This window comes from Musa acuminata, chromosome BXJ3-7 (genome assembly GCF_036884655.1).
Source record: "Musa acuminata AAA Group cultivar baxijiao chromosome BXJ3-7, Cavendish_Baxijiao_AAA, whole genome shotgun sequence".
NCBI lineage: Eukaryota > Viridiplantae > Streptophyta > Magnoliopsida > Zingiberales > Musaceae > Musa > Musa acuminata.
The window spans coordinates 6,114,179-6,129,359 of record NC_088355.1 but is presented as its reverse complement, the minus strand read 5'-3'; the positions used below and the strand labels follow the sequence as shown (position 1 = coordinate 6,129,359).

At 37.4% G+C, this 15,181-nt stretch overlaps 2 protein-coding genes across 4 annotated transcripts; both read left to right on the top strand.

The window, feature by feature from the left end:
* The first annotated feature begins 147 nt into the window (after positions 1-147).
* On the top strand, positions 148-2,460 carry LOC135643854 (glucan endo-1,3-beta-glucosidase 7-like). Its single transcript, XM_065161224.1, has 4 exons — positions 148-342; positions 658-1,652; positions 1,750-2,029; positions 2,103-2,460. Exons 1-4 carry the CDS (start codon positions 276-278, stop codon positions 2,138-2,140), a joined length of 1,380 nt encoding a protein of 459 aa, XP_065017296.1. The 5' UTR covers positions 148-275; the 3' UTR covers positions 2,141-2,460.
* A 1,601-nt stretch (positions 2,461-4,061) lies between these two features.
* On the top strand, positions 4,062-14,102 carry LOC103990322 (glucose-6-phosphate isomerase, cytosolic 1). Of its 3 annotated transcripts, none has more exons than XM_009409412.3 (25): positions 4,062-4,158; positions 4,290-4,337; positions 4,946-5,002; positions 5,087-5,163; positions 5,269-5,350; positions 5,423-5,470; positions 5,903-6,058; positions 6,135-6,231; positions 6,351-6,393; positions 7,247-7,314; positions 7,414-7,498; positions 7,592-7,640; positions 8,567-8,639; positions 8,723-8,783; positions 10,001-10,067; positions 10,152-10,208; positions 10,301-10,354; positions 10,435-10,563; positions 11,554-11,617; positions 11,720-11,793; positions 11,863-11,916; positions 11,991-12,059; positions 12,209-12,298; positions 12,468-12,575; positions 13,842-14,102. In XM_009409412.3, the coding sequence occupies exons 3-25, from the start codon at positions 4,952-4,954 to the stop codon at positions 13,887-13,889; spliced, it is 1,704 nt and encodes a 567-aa protein (XP_009407687.1). In that variant the 5' UTR covers positions 4,062-4,158; positions 4,290-4,337; positions 4,946-4,951; the 3' UTR covers positions 13,890-14,102. The 3 variants fall into 3 exon arrangements, with proteins under 3 accessions (XP_009407687.1, XP_009407688.1, XP_065016110.1); XM_009409413.3 differs by having other exon boundaries at positions 4,101-4,194; XM_065160038.1 differs by lacking the exons at positions 4,062-4,158; positions 4,290-4,337 and having other exon boundaries at positions 4,973-5,002; positions 5,292-5,350.
* Positions 14,103-15,181: the final 1,079 nt, after the last annotated feature.

Below are 15,181 nucleotides of genomic sequence, written 5' to 3'. Positions count from 1 at the left end.
TACTTCTGGGGTGGTCAAAAACCAGGGCCACGTGGCTGTTGGATTCGCCTTGGCTTCTTAATTACCGGCATCTTTCGTTGGCTTCTTTGCACGTGGGAAAGTCACCAAATCCTTGAATCGGGCATCGCTGCTTTCCTCCCGCAAAAGCCGTCTCTTTGAACCCAACGGTCCTCTTCCTTTATCAAGAGCAAGGGAGGTCTCGTCCTCCTCCGCCTCGCCCTGCCTAAGGCTTCGTGCTTTCTTTCTCCGAGCAGCTCTCTGCCTCTTTTCACGCCATGTCGTACAGGAGTCGCTTCTTTCTCCTCGTGATCTCTCCTCTCTTTCTCATCCTCCCTTTCGCTGGTAATTGTTATCTCTCTCATGTTCTTCTTTCTTTTGCGAAAAGTGTGCGAAGTAAAATGTCTTTCTTTCATAAGACTTGCAATCGAAATGAACATATTTAGCTGTCTTTTTGCGTCAGTTTGTTCTTGTTTCTTTTCAATTCAAGACTAAAGAAGGTTTTTGATGAAAAATTGGATTTTTGATGTTCTTCTTCGTCTTTCCAATACATGAAATTGCTGGAAGAGACTATTGGTCAAGAAAAGCTTTATCTTGAAACAAAATGTAAGCCTTTTCTAATCTTGAACTGTGCTCTTCTTTTGCTTTTGGGGTTGGAAGAGTCGCAGTCGTTCGTCGGGGTGAACTATGGGGAGGTGGCCGACAATCTCCCGCCGCCGGAGGCGACAGCGCGTCTCCTCAAGTCGACCACTATCTCCAAGATCCGCCTATACGGCACCGACCCCTCCATTCTCCGCGCCCTCGCCGGCACCAACATCTCCGTCATAATCGGCGCCGCCGACGGCGACATCCCCTCCCTCGCCTCCGACCCCTCCGCCGCCCGCCGCTGGGTCTCTGCTAACGTCCTTCCTTTCCTCCCCGCCACCGCCATCTCCATTGTGTCCGTCGGCAACGAGGTCCTCGCCCCCGGCGACGCGTCCCTTGGCCCACAGCTGCTCCCCGCGATGCGGAACCTCCACTCCGCGCTCTCCGAGGCCGCACCCTCCGCAGGAATCAAGGTCTCTACCGTGCACTCCATGGCCGTCCTGGCCAGCTCTGAGCCCCCCTCCGCGGGTGTCTTCCGCGCTGACCTCACCTCAAACCTCGCCGGCGTCCTCGGTTTCCTTCGAGAGACTGGCGCGCCGTTCATGATCAACCCGTACCCGTACTTCGCGTACCAGAGCGACCCGCGGCCGGAGACCCTCGCCTTCTGCCTCTTCCGGCCCAGCCCGGGACGGTTCGACGCCGGATCTAAACTCACCTACACCAACATGTTCGACGCGCAGCTCGACGCCGTGAAGTCCGCCTTGACGGCGGCCGGGTTCTCGGAGGCCGAGGTCGTGGTGGCAGAGACAGGGTGGCCGTACCGCGGCGACCAGGACGAGGCCGGCGCCACCGTGGATAACGCCAAGGCTTTCAACGTCAACCTGGTGGCGCATCTGCGGTCCATGGCCGGGACGCCCCTCATGCCCGGGCGATCCGTCGACACGTACATCTTCGCCCTCTACGACGAGGACCTGAAGCCCGGCCCCACCTCGGAGCGATCCTTCGGCCTCTTTCGAGCCGACCTCTCTCCGGTCTACGACGCCGGCCTCGCCAAGACCGGAACCACCCAGGTAGGACAAGGTTGCTCGGCTCACGCCAGTCTTGCATGGTTAATGCGACAACGTACGTGATAAATATGAACTTGGAAGCATTGATTTGGTCTTGCAGGGGAACTCGACGGGAACACCGGCGCGGAAGCCGGCGGCGGCAGGATGGTGCGTGCCGAAGGCGGAGGCCACAGACGAGGACCTGCAGGCGAACTTGGACTACGCGTGCGCGCAGCAGGGAGTAGACTGCCGTCCGATCCAAGAGGGAGGGGCGTGCTACCTCCCCAACACCGTCCGATCGCACGCGGCCTACGCCATGAACCAGCTGTACCAGAACACCGGCCGGCACGGCTGGGACTGCGACTTCCGGAAGACCGCCGTCCTCACCAGGGACAATCCCAGTACGTCCATCCTGCTCAACAACCAATTCGATCGATGGTTACGATCTAAAGTTGTGATTCTATGATGTTGCAGGCTATGCAACGTGCGTCTACTCTGGAGCAGGAAGTTGATGAGGTAAGAGTAGCCGAAAGAAGCGTGTTTTCTTCTGCTGTAAAGAAGAACAAAAGGTCGTGGAAGGACGGCAAATAAACCAAGAAAGGGAGAATGAGTACAGCTCCCATCAGAGGGGGGGGGAGGTTCAAATAATTGAAGCTTTTGGGCGTGTATGTGTGTGTGTGTGTGTGTGTCTCATCTTTAGAATTGAAAGGTTTAGTAACTTTTATGCAGTATAGATTAACATGTAGACACAAAAGAAACAAGTGAGCATGTTGCATGTGGTTATGGCTTTTACAAGCTGCTTACGATCAAATACCAACCATTTCAATGTTAAGAGTGACAGAGAATGAGATCTCAACTCTTTTAATATAATTTAACCTTTTAACAAAAATTGATCGATATGTAACCTTGAAATAGAATCTTAGGTTTTTATTAAAAATTAAAATATAAAAATAAAAAAATAATTTAAAATAGTAAAAAATTATAATTTTTTTAAATGTTTTTATCGTAATGTCATTTTAAAAAGTGAATGTATTTCAGTATATGTAATGAGTCTAATGACATAAAATATTGATTAAAATTGATAATATTATAAGATTATCAATCGTTGTCAATATCGAATGTCTTGATCGATACTATACTCCTAGGAAAAGCTCGAACGATTTTCAACAAAAGGATACTTATACCCGAAATCGACACAGGTGGATAGGTAGAGAATACCTAAGAGTGCGAGACAACTCTCTCTAATTATATTATATCAATTTTTTTAATCTAGTACTAGCAAAAATTTAGATTTATTCGTTTCTATCTAAATCAAAATTTTCATTTGATTTAGATAGAAAACAAAGACTACGAGGTAGGATGAGCAGTTGCTCAAATATAGTATGCATGGATAATATTTTATTTTTATTTTTTTTTTCTCGATCCAACCGTTGAGTCTTAACTAATTCGAGGCTCAACTCGAATGGGCTTTGTCGTCTTATACTAAAATTTTTCTCCATAGTTATTATTGATAAAAAAAAATATAAATATTTATCTTAAGACTATTGTTGATATAATTACTTTCGAACAAACACTGAAATTATCGATTTTGATTCCCAAAACTGAATCACCCAAAACAGCTATCGATTCGATTTGGAATCGAAAAACTATCGAACCGGTTCAATTTGGATTTAATTTGAACCGACTCTAGAGATAATTGTCAAGTCATACGTTGGGTCTGACTAAAAAACCAAGCATCGCAGCCATGCGCAAGTCCCCACCCAATACAATAAAAAAAAAGATGACAGCAGAAACCTAATTAAATTTTGCATCAACTTTTATATACTTTAGAATAAGATGCATATTTTATTCAACTACCGTAATTTTAGGTAGGAATGTCAACTATTATGTCACGTCCTATTTTATAAACAAATAATAAATTAAATTAAATTATTATTTTTATTATTCATAATTTATAGAAAAAAATATCTTTAAATTTAAATATTTATTTTTTTATGGCTCACACACAAAAATATAATTTGAACTATTTACTTTCTAAAAAACACATCACTTGTTAGAAAATAAATAAATTAATTATTTAATTGATTCATAAAATTTTTAATTATTTTTAAATTATATTATACAAATAAGGAAATTAATAATTTAAATAGAAAAAAAATTATTATTTATGATAATTAATTTATATTAAAGGAGAAAAAAAAATCATCGGTGATTACATAATATTCAAGTATCTAAATTTATTTGGATCAATCGAATAAATATGTTCCCAATCCTAATTTATTTTCCCCTTCAGTTGTCCTCTTTCTTCTCTTATATTTTAAGCCTCTTTGCATCAAACCAAAGAGATAAGCCAGCTTATTATCGGATCTCTTGAGAGACGGATCGGACAAGAATGGACGCGGTCCGATTCGATCCGATACGTTTACAGCCCGGCCATTTAAGCCGCCCCCGGTCTCACGAACGATGGCGATGCGAGTACATTGAATCGACGAGCTATCCGGAAAAGGGTTCTTGCGTTCTTGTGGAAGAGGTGCTCTCCTCCATCTGATCTCCACTGGGATTACGCGCAAGCCTTCTGCTTTCTTGTTTCTTCTGTTCTCCATCAATTCTCTTCCCTTTTTAGTCTTTATTCATGCTCGTTAAATCCTGATCTAAACACAGGAGGCAAGGACGTGGATTGTGGAGTCTCGAGCGGATTCTGAAGTCGAGGTTCATATCAATTATTCCTTTCTTTTCGTGCAATTGTTGGGGTGTTCTTACTTAAATCTTTGCAGGCAAAGTCGGACTTGAGCGGCGTCGTATGTTAAATTTAGTAAAAGTCAGTTTTAGATTAGAAAAGAATCTATCTAGCTAATTCCTAACAGTGAAAAGACTCGATCTGACTCTTTGCCCCATTAACGTAATCCTGGCTGATGATGTGTAGAATATCTTTCTTCTTCTCTTTATAATTAGGTGGCTGTCAAAAGTTTAATCCTTTTTAAAGATGTTGATGAGTCTGCCCTCTGCTTTAAAATTTGAAGTGAGATTATTTTCATGTTGAATATGTTTAAGGCATTCTTCCATTGATCAGTTATAGGAATATCTTTTGTTAACCAGTCAAATGTACAATTATTGAGATTGTCATCAATGCGGTCACTTTTCCAGAGCTGTTGAGCACCTTTCTCGTATTTCAGATTCTGTGCATTATCTGCTGCTCTTTAACATATTTAACAAACTTCACAACATGGTTTTCTTAAGAATTCACAAAAGGAAGGCATAATTTAGCATTATATTTCCACACTGACGAGGTGATAAGATGATATCATGTACTGTTTCAGACGGTAATGGCTTCGACAGCTCTTATATGTGACACAGAACCATGGAAGGACTTGAAGGTGGGACTTTTATCAATATTTTGGTGTCATTTGGCCTAAGTACTTTCATGGATGGCACCAAGTTGATGTTCTGTCATTCTGCAGGAACATATTAATGTGATAGAAAAGACACACTTACGAGATCTGATGAATGACGTCGATCGGTGCCAGTCGATGATGGTGTATGATACTCATCATTTGTGTCATCTACCATCAACCATATGTGTCTTTTGCTACTTCTAATTCATTTTGAGCTTTGTTGATGTGGCTTTCAACCCATTTAACAGAGAGTTTGATGGAATTATTTTAGACTATTCACGGCAACGTGCTCGCCTTGACACTACAGAAAAGCTTTTCAAACTAGCAGAGGTGGGAAATTCTGCATTCACATTCATAGTATTAGGATATTTCTCTTATTTTTGATCCATTGAATTGTTGCAGGCAGCGGATCTTAGGAAAAAAATTGACAGCATGTACAATGGAGAGCACGTAAGTAGAACCTTCGGACACATAATTTGATGTCTAGATATTTTTGTTTAGCTTTAGTGAGTAGATATTTGTCAATCCTTATTCCGTGTAGCCTCCTCAACATCAAGCTGTGATTTCTGTGAAGAATTTCTTATAATGCTTTGCAATTTTGTTATTGGGAGGGATTTCCTCCTGGTTTTATGATGTCAAATTGATTCTAGAAGAAGAATAGAGGTCCTTTATATGGTTGTTGAATCAGTTTCAGTAGATTTTCTAGATTGGCCTGCCATAAAATTTAGGCAGAAATAGAGCTTACTTTTAGTCAGTTAAGGTTTTTAGTTTTACTTTTTCTTATAACAATGTTAAAGTAGATTGTTCTTATTCTACAGGCTTAATAAGTTTGATGAATAGTCATTGATGAACTTTGTCACTCTCATCTTTTACATTATTCAGATAAACAGTACTGAGAATAGGTCCGTTCTGCATATTGCTTTGCGAGCTCCAAGAGATAAAGTTATTTGCAGTGATGGGAAAAATGTGGTACCTGATGTTTGGGATGTCTTGGACAAGATTAAAGATTTCTCTGATCGGGTGCGAAGTGGATCTTGGGTAAGAAGCATGTCCAAATTGCTTGATCTCCATTTCTAAAACACCAGTCCTTGGTTTTAATTAGTAAATGTCTCAGGTTGGAGCGACAGGGAAGGCATTAAAAGATGTTGTGGCCATTGGTATTGGTGGCAGCTTTTTAGGCCCATTATTTGTGCACACTGCTCTTCAGACAGGTAAATCATTGTTACCTATGTGTTCATTGACAAAGCTATTTCCGAAGGTGATAATCCATCAATTCCAAAATAAATGGACACAGCTTTCTTACAAGTCATCGTATCTTGAAATCTTTCAGATCCAGAGTCTGCAGATTGTGCCAAAGGACGACAGCTGCGATTGTAAGTAAACATAATTAGTGGTCAATTCATAAAAAGATATATGCATGGAACTCTGATGAAGGGATATATCTTGCTTTTGTTTCTTTAGAAGGTTTGCTTTTCAGGATGCCATCATCACAGCTAATTTGAGTCTGTAAATTCCAATATTGAACTTATAATTTTTTTAAGACTTCATCACATATGTAGGTTTGTATTTGTAGTGGGGGATCTAACAAAAAAAGCAGATTTAGGCTATAACTGAAGATATTTGAGAAACCATTAGCATGAGATAGAGATGGATATGGAATCTATTTATGTTTTCCCTAACTCTCTAAATAGAAAGTTGGATACACTAATGAATGTCTTCTCGTGCTCCTTATACCTTTTAATTGTGTAAAAGAGAAATTGTTGAGTAGTAGTTACTTTTTCAGGAAATTGCTCGATTGAGATGTTTTATGACCCAATGTGAATCTTGTGGACAATAGCATAAGGACCTCAAATAGATAATATTAGCTCAATCCAATAAAATGGACTTCTTGGCCTCAAGGAAATATTAGGTTGATCCCCCAAAGTGAATGCTGCTTTCATCTGGTCATGACAAGTTTTGTAGGTTCTGGTATCTGAGGAACAGATTGTCACAGTCCTTGTTGCATCACAACATGTGTGAACTTTGCCATGTTAATTTTGAGCATATTAAACATTGTATTCAGCATATGACTCTGTATTCAACTGACTTTTGGGTATCTAGGCCATCGGCAATTTCTTGCATAATTCTTCTCTGTATGATGCAGGATTCAGAAATGCAATGATGTAAATTCCTGTAGTAAATAAACATGATTTGTCACAACCTATATCTGATGTCTTTTTCCTGCAGTCTTGCAAATGTGGATCCAGTTGATGTGGCTAGAAATCTCAAGGGATTAAATCCTGAAACTACCTTAGGTAATTACAACATTTTATTTTGAAAAGGAAATTTTTGGTATCACTTTACATTTTTTATGGATCCTCTTTACTTACATTTGTGGTCACTGGCTAATACAGTTGTGGTCGTCTCAAAGACTTTTACAACAGCTGAAACCATGCTGAATGCTAGAACAATGAGGGAATGGATCTCGTCAGCTCTTGGGTTAGCACATTTTTAAAATACCTTCTTTTAGAATATTCTTCCTTTGTTTCAGTTGTTGTGTACTGGTACGTCACTCTTTGTCACTTCCTCCAGGGCTCAGGCAGTTGCAAAGCACATGGTGGCAGTCAGTACAAATCTTACGGTAAATTTATATTTTCAGTTGTAGTGCTCTCTTTTCTTTTACTTTGGCAAAATTCTTACATAGTGAAACAAATATGTCCACCATTTTAATAATGCTTCCAAATCCTTGAACACAATAAATATTGATTTTTAAATATGAAGAATTATAATTGGAGAAGAGGAAAGAAGAGAAGAATATATTAAAACCAGTTTTAATGTTGGTATGTCAGTTTTTAGATGTAAAATAGTTTTAAAATTGCTCCAATGTGTGCAGAATATTATAAAATTAAATAACTGTTTTGGATTCAATCATAATATCGACATCATGATATCCATATGTTGATTTCATATAATTCTATGCCATCTCATTTCCCAAGTAAAAGCATCTGAGATATTGGATACTAAGATGCATATCACGTTGGATCTTCAACACTAGAATCAAAGCAATAACGGAGTATAGTATATTTCTCTATCTACTAGTTTGTTTTCCATTTTCATCACCTCACCCTGAATGCGATGCTTCCCTATCATGTCAACTTGTTTGCCTTATTTTAGATGTGTTTTTTGTCATTGGCTACACAGAAGCCAGAACTAGTGAGAATGTTCCTGAACGCGAAAATATTTGAGAAATATTATGATTTATCATAAAGGATTGCAATTCCATGTTGACATGGCTAGCACATACTTATTCATGAGAGTCGTGCTAACACATGGATAGGCCAACTCTTATGCTATCGAGAACAATGGTTTTCCAAACAGCATGCCCTGCCATATCAGTATACTGTGCTGCAATAGTGTTAAACTTCCCATATTCTTGATTACCTTTGCTGATTGTTACAATATATTTTCTTTGAAGAAAATGCAATGTGTAAACTGTAAAGGGGTATCAGCTGCATTCATTCTTTCTTTCATCACAACTCTTTGCCTAATTTTGTTATATTTATGCAGCTAGTAGAGAAGTTTGGTATTGACCCTGCTAATGCTTTTGCATTTTGGGATTGGGTTGGTGGTCGCTATAGTGGTAGTTATCCTCGTGTCGTGGTTCATATGATTGAAAATGTTTAATTATTTGATGTTCTGTTGACAAAGTCAATTTTAATGCAGTTTGCAGTGCTGTTGGTGTACTTCCATTGTCTCTCCAGTATGGTTTTCCAATTGTTGAGAAGTATGATAATTTATGCTTTATCTTTCTTAATGCAATGATTTTAAAAGAGAAACTTGTGTTTAGACCAAGAGAATTTTTCATAGTTAAATGAACTTTGAGTGAAACCTTGATTGCTTTATGATATGTGCTTTTAAATTGCAATTTTAGCATATCTCTGTGGAAACAAAGGATCATACAAGGGTCATGAAAAAGTTTAAGCTGATTAATGCAGGAGATGCATTTTGACTAACTTGATTTTGCCAATGTGGAGCAGAAGTTCAACAAATATCTTCTTTTCTAAATATTCTTGCTTGCTTTCAATTTTTGTGAATTTTATTTTCTCCCTTAGATATCATTGTATTATCTTGTTTTACCAACTTTCTTCTGAGAGGAAGGCATTTCACTGATTTAATTAATCACTAAGGGGATATAAGCTGGAGGCAGAATGTCTACGATACTGACCATCAGAGAAACAATTCCATTCTATCTGGACAGCAAATGGGTAAGAAGTTGGAATAAAATACAACATCTATCCTTGTGAATAAAATACAAGACCTTTAATCTGATGATGATTCAATAGAAGCAAATAGTCTTGCCTTTTATACTTTCTGTTAGTTCAAAATAACTTTTGGAAAGAGCAAACCTTATGTAGCCGACCCCAAATAGTTTTTGGATCACTGTACAAATTGCTGAAAGCTTTTTACAGATCTCAATAATGGTAAAAGTTCCATATAGTTGACCCCAAATAGTTGAGACTTATGACCTTTTCTTTTGTTGTTGTTGTTGAAGAAACCTTATATACTGTGAGCCGCTTGACTGTTTATGAACTTTTGTTTTTGTCGTTTTTCATCATATCGAGCTCATTTGCAATTGCCTCATATGTTGTATATTAAAGCCCCATTATGAATATCCCAGTTATCCACTCACCATGATGAAGAACCTACCTTTCTGTGCCATATGTTGACATCTTTTGGAAAGGCCATTCTGTGAACTGATTTATAATAATGATGGTAAATCTTGGACTATTTAATCATAAATTTCAATCTGTTTTTCTCCAATGTTATGCTCAAATTCTTTCACTCTCAATGTTATGCTAAAAAATATAAATAATCTAAAGAAAGTCTAACTGATAGTGTTATTTATACTTTGTAGACTTTAGACCACGGATTACACATCAAGATTAGTTTCCTGTTACAATCTTGTGAATGTTCTCACTTCTTTTTCTTTCCTTGCTGAAGGTTTCTGAAAGGTGCTTCTAACATTGATAACCATTTCTACTCCACTTCATTTGAAAGGAACCTACCTGTAAGATGTTACGACAAATTTATATGTTTATAATCTCAGTCCAAATAATTATTTTCTAACAGATTCTTGTGTTGCTTGAGTCAGGTACTTCTAGGTTTGTTGAGTGTGTGGAATGTTACATTTCTTGGATATCCTGCAAGAGTAAGAAATGTTTTATTGTTCATGTTTAGTCTGTTAAGCTTTATTATCTGTTGTATATTGCTCTGACAAAAAACTTTCATCACTCTCTTCAGGCCATCTTGCCTTATGCTCAGGCACTTGAGAAGTTTGCCCCGCATATTCAGCAGGTATTTTGAGTTGTTTCTATACATTTTTTATTTCAATTGCCTGTATCTTTGCTAATCTTTGGAGTTATTATATCTTACAGGTTAGCATGGAGAGTAATGGAAAAGGTGTCTCAATTGATGGTGTTCCACTTCCCTTCGAAGCTGGCGAAATAGATTTCGGAGAGCCTGGAACAAATGGTCAGCACAGCTTCTATCAGCTAATTCATCAAGTAAGGTTCTTAATGAATAGTAGTGACACAGTGTTTCAAGGCAAATTCTTGAGGATTTTCTACTAAATGGTTTCAGGCGTCTTTAGAGTTGCTTCCTTATCTGGCTGGTATACTTGATCCTGCTTATTTTAGTTGAAATTTGCTCATTGTCTCAATCTTGAATCCTCATCGTCCTAGGAAGGCTGGCTCCTTGACCACTTTTGGTTGTTTTATTTGAGATCCTTTGTCTGCAAAGGTTTTGCTTGTAAATATGCACGTGAAGATAAAAAAGAGCCTTGTGAAAAATGTTGAGATGAGAGCCTGTTAGAATCATCATAACCAAGACTTGTCAAGATTTGAACAGACACTGGCGTTAAACTTTCAAATAAATTCAAAGCCAACATCTTGGGGAAAAAATAAATACAAGTAATTGCTTAACATCAGACACATTATGAACCTGGTATTCCTTTCAATGGAAGATAAGAGATGGACTGCCCTAACTTTTGCTTGTATTCAATAGGGTGGAAGAACTTGTGCATTCTGTTTCGTTGTGTGCCTGATTTTTCAAGGTGCTAGTCCAGAACATCAAGCAACTTAAGGTTTTTGATGGCCCAATTCAACTTTCCAGAAATTTATTCCCCAGATTGTTTACAAGAGTATGATTTATCATATAGGTCTCTTTTGTTTGGTTTTCAGGCTTTTCTGTACTTGAACTTAATTCATGGTCAAATCAGACTGCCAGATTTCGGCTTGTGCTTCTCAGGCTTTGATTATATTGCCTACCCCTTCTTCATCATTCTTTTATAAATCTTACAAGTTGCATGGAAACCCAATGTTTCATACTTATCCATACTGTCTAACCACAATTAATATCTGAAAGCACAATTCAGGTGGATTTTCTGCTACTATATCTCTGAATACTTGCAAACAATCAATGTTTATTATGTCAAGTAGTCTTGTAATATATTATTTTCACAATGATCTATGAGAAAATCTTCTTGAATTTGTCAGGGAAGAGTGATTCCTTGTGATTTTATAGGCTCAATCAAGAGTCAGCAGCCAATTTACCTAAAAGGTACCATATAATTGGCACTGACAAAAATAACTGACTCGTGGCTTTTTGTTAGTGTTTTCTCTCTGCAGATTAGTCATGCTCTTCCACATCTTTGTATTGCAGGGGAAGTAGTTAGTAACCATGATGAGCTCATGTCAAACTTTTTTGCACAGCCGGATGCTCTTGCTTATGGGAAGGTACCTTCTGGATTTGGTTGTTATATCTAAGTTTAAATTTATATTTACTAATACTTGATTGTATTTCAGAATCCAGAACAGTTACTTCATGAGAATGTACCTGACCACCTTATTCCTCACAAGGTGATTATTTTAGTCTTTGTATTTTCTATCAAATTTGGATCTTATGTCCTTATGATGAATATCGTAATTTGCAGACCTTTTCTGGCAACCGGCCATCTCTGAGTCTACTATTACCCTCATTTGATGCTTATAATATTGGGCAGGTTCAGACAACTTTACAAGTTCTCCTGTTATTTGAGTTTAGGATCTTTATCATTTTAAATTTTTTTGACATATTCATTTGAAGAGTCATACTTCATCAGTTCTCTGTGCATGTCCTTGCATAAATCTGCTATCATTTGATTTTATTCAGCTACTAGCAATCTATGAGCATAGAATTGCAGTTGAAGGCTTCATATGGGGGATCAACTCTTTTGACCAGTGGGGTGTGGAGTTAGGGAAGGTATAGTGACACCGCTTTCTCTTGAATATAAGTTTTTCATATCTTCTTATAGTAGGATTTATTATGCTTGCAGTTGTCATTCACTTAGACCCTAATTTGGTGAATTATGTTTACTTTTCCATATCTGCTTCTGATTAATGAGATTGGTTTATACCATTAAATCTTCCAGGTACTGGCAACTCAAGTTAGGAAGCAACTGCACTTGTCTCGCACAGAAGGAGGGCCTGTTCAGGGCTTTAACTTTAGCACAACCACTCTGTTAACAAAATACCTTGAGGTGTGTTTGAGCGTGAATACGTAAATTTCTGCAAGTAGCCAAGTATATCATTTCACATTTAAAATTCACATGATTTAAGGGTGGATCCTTTTTGCAATTATATTTCTTAGCATTAATGGTTGTGTCATCTTTCATCTATTTGTATAGTTATATAGCCAAATAGGGCATTGGCAAATATTCTCAGTGTGGGTGGTAGAAAATATAGAATCTCTACTAGAGGTTACTGATTTTGCTCTCTACAATTTAATAAGTAGACAATTTTGTTGTTTATACTCATCTTGTTGACATCTGAAATGGAAATAAGAGTAATAAAAAGAGGAAGAACACAGCCCTGCTTCTTTGTCCATCTGCATTTTACCTGCTATCCTTACACTGGTGGCCACCCTTTCTGACCACTGCAATTTCAATTTGACACCCAGTTTGTGCCGCCGGTGGTGTCCAAGAATGAATCAACTTTCTGTAACTTCTTGTTCCTATCAGAAATCGGCAAAAATCAGCTATGAATCAATCAAAATCAATTGAAGTTTGCCAATATTGCCAAATTCCAACCGATTTGACAACTTCAAACAAAGAACCACAATTGGAGAGGAGCAAAAGTTTGTTAATGAAGTAGAGGGAAGTTGAGATTTAGGAATTCAGCTAACTGTGACTATGACTTGGAGATAAAGGATGCCTCTGCTACTATCGTATTGCTATTGATTACAACCATTTCTGAAGAGGAAATTCAAGATTGCTGGTTTTATATTTTTACTAACATTTAATAAAAATGGCAGAAAAATGTAGGTGACTAGTACTCGTGGTTATATATGGTAGGAGTAACTATAAAAAAAAACAATAATTACTCTAAGTACATGTGCAATTGCTTTTCAGTCGATGAGAATCTACAATTTTAATATGTGGTGTATTAGCCTCTTAATTGATTCTCCAAAATGTTTATGCTTTATTGGATTCTGGTTTACAGATCCTTTAAAAGAACCTGGGGCCTGATATAGTCTGGTTGTTCCTACTATGTTTAATTATATCTATTTCTATATGCATCCACTTTCCTTGAATGTCAAGTGAAAAGAAGTGTGGTTGCAGGGGTGCATCATGTGATAAAGCATATCAGCCACTGTCTTTGAAGCATTTTTGGGCTATTGTTTTCCAATTAGGCAACTCTTTCCTTTTCTTCTCTTTTTTTTTTCTCTTTTTCCTCTCGTCACCCTGCTGCTTCTGCTTGACATTTGATTGCTATGGGGTTTCCTTACATGTAAGTTCTCATTGCAGGTCGAACCTGGTAACCCATCTGATTCAAATGAGCTGCCAAGGCTGTAACTTGGATCAGACTTATACACCACACATATCCTATGTTTTAAGCTTTTTCTGTCGGCCACGAAATAAAACTTTTGAGTTTTCATATTTCAGGAATCAGTACTCTGGCATTTGTGATGATTGTAATATGTATGACATCAAGCAGTCATGTTTTGACCAACCCTTGCCTTCTATATTTGACACGATAATACGAGTGCATCGATTTATGTTTGGATCTCTGCAGATTTGATTGTGGTGGTTCTACATCATAACTTGCTTATGTAGTATCTTATTCTTCATGATTGAGCCATACTTGTCATTTTAGATACGAAGATTTGATCAATTTCCTGATAAACCTTAAAGAGTTGTCTATTTGTGTGCGCTGAATGGCAATTTTACTTGAGCGTCATCTTAGACACAAGCTTTCAAGCTACAAAGAGAGGTCATAATTTGATCGTATAGAGAAATATTTGCTAAAGTTGAAATACAAATTCAAATTAAAAAATTTTTTTTTGTAAGAAGTGTGATAAATTAGAGGATTATTATATATTATCTTTTGTAGTTAAATCTCTTTCACATTTTGATCTTTACATTTTAAAAATTTATATTAAATTTTTTATAATTATAAAAATAAAATATCTAGTTTTATTTATTTTAACATTGTTAGTTTTATCGATAAAAATATGAAAATAAAAGATAAAAATATAATTTTAACATTACAATTGATGATATCAAACGATGTTGGTGATGATAAATGATAATGCCACGAGTGACTGTTGTAGATAAGAAAACGATGACGAGAGATAAGAGTCACTTTGTATTTGCTCCATTGACTTTTTCATCACTTAGTAACCCTTTTGTCATTTGCATCGATGATCCTTTCATCAGCAATTGCATCAATGCATCAATGTTGACATAGATAGAGAGTGACACAAGGGCTGCTTTGACATATGCATCGACGTAAACACAATTGTTGAGCGACGAAAGGATCACCAATGCAAATGCTAAGCAACTCTTTCATCATTCGACAATTGCATCAACATCGACACAAACACAAAGCAACGAAAGGATCATTCAACAATTGTATCGACGTTGACACAAAACGACCATCACTCTTTATCTACAACCACACAAAACCCTAAGCGACGCCATCGTCCGTCACCATTAATTGAAACATTAAAATTATTTTTTTATCTTTTATTTTTATATTTTTATTAATAAAAATTATTAATAATCAAATAAATTAAACTAAATATTCTACTTTAATAACTATAAGAATTTCAAAATAAATTTTTAAATTTAGGAACCAAAATTCT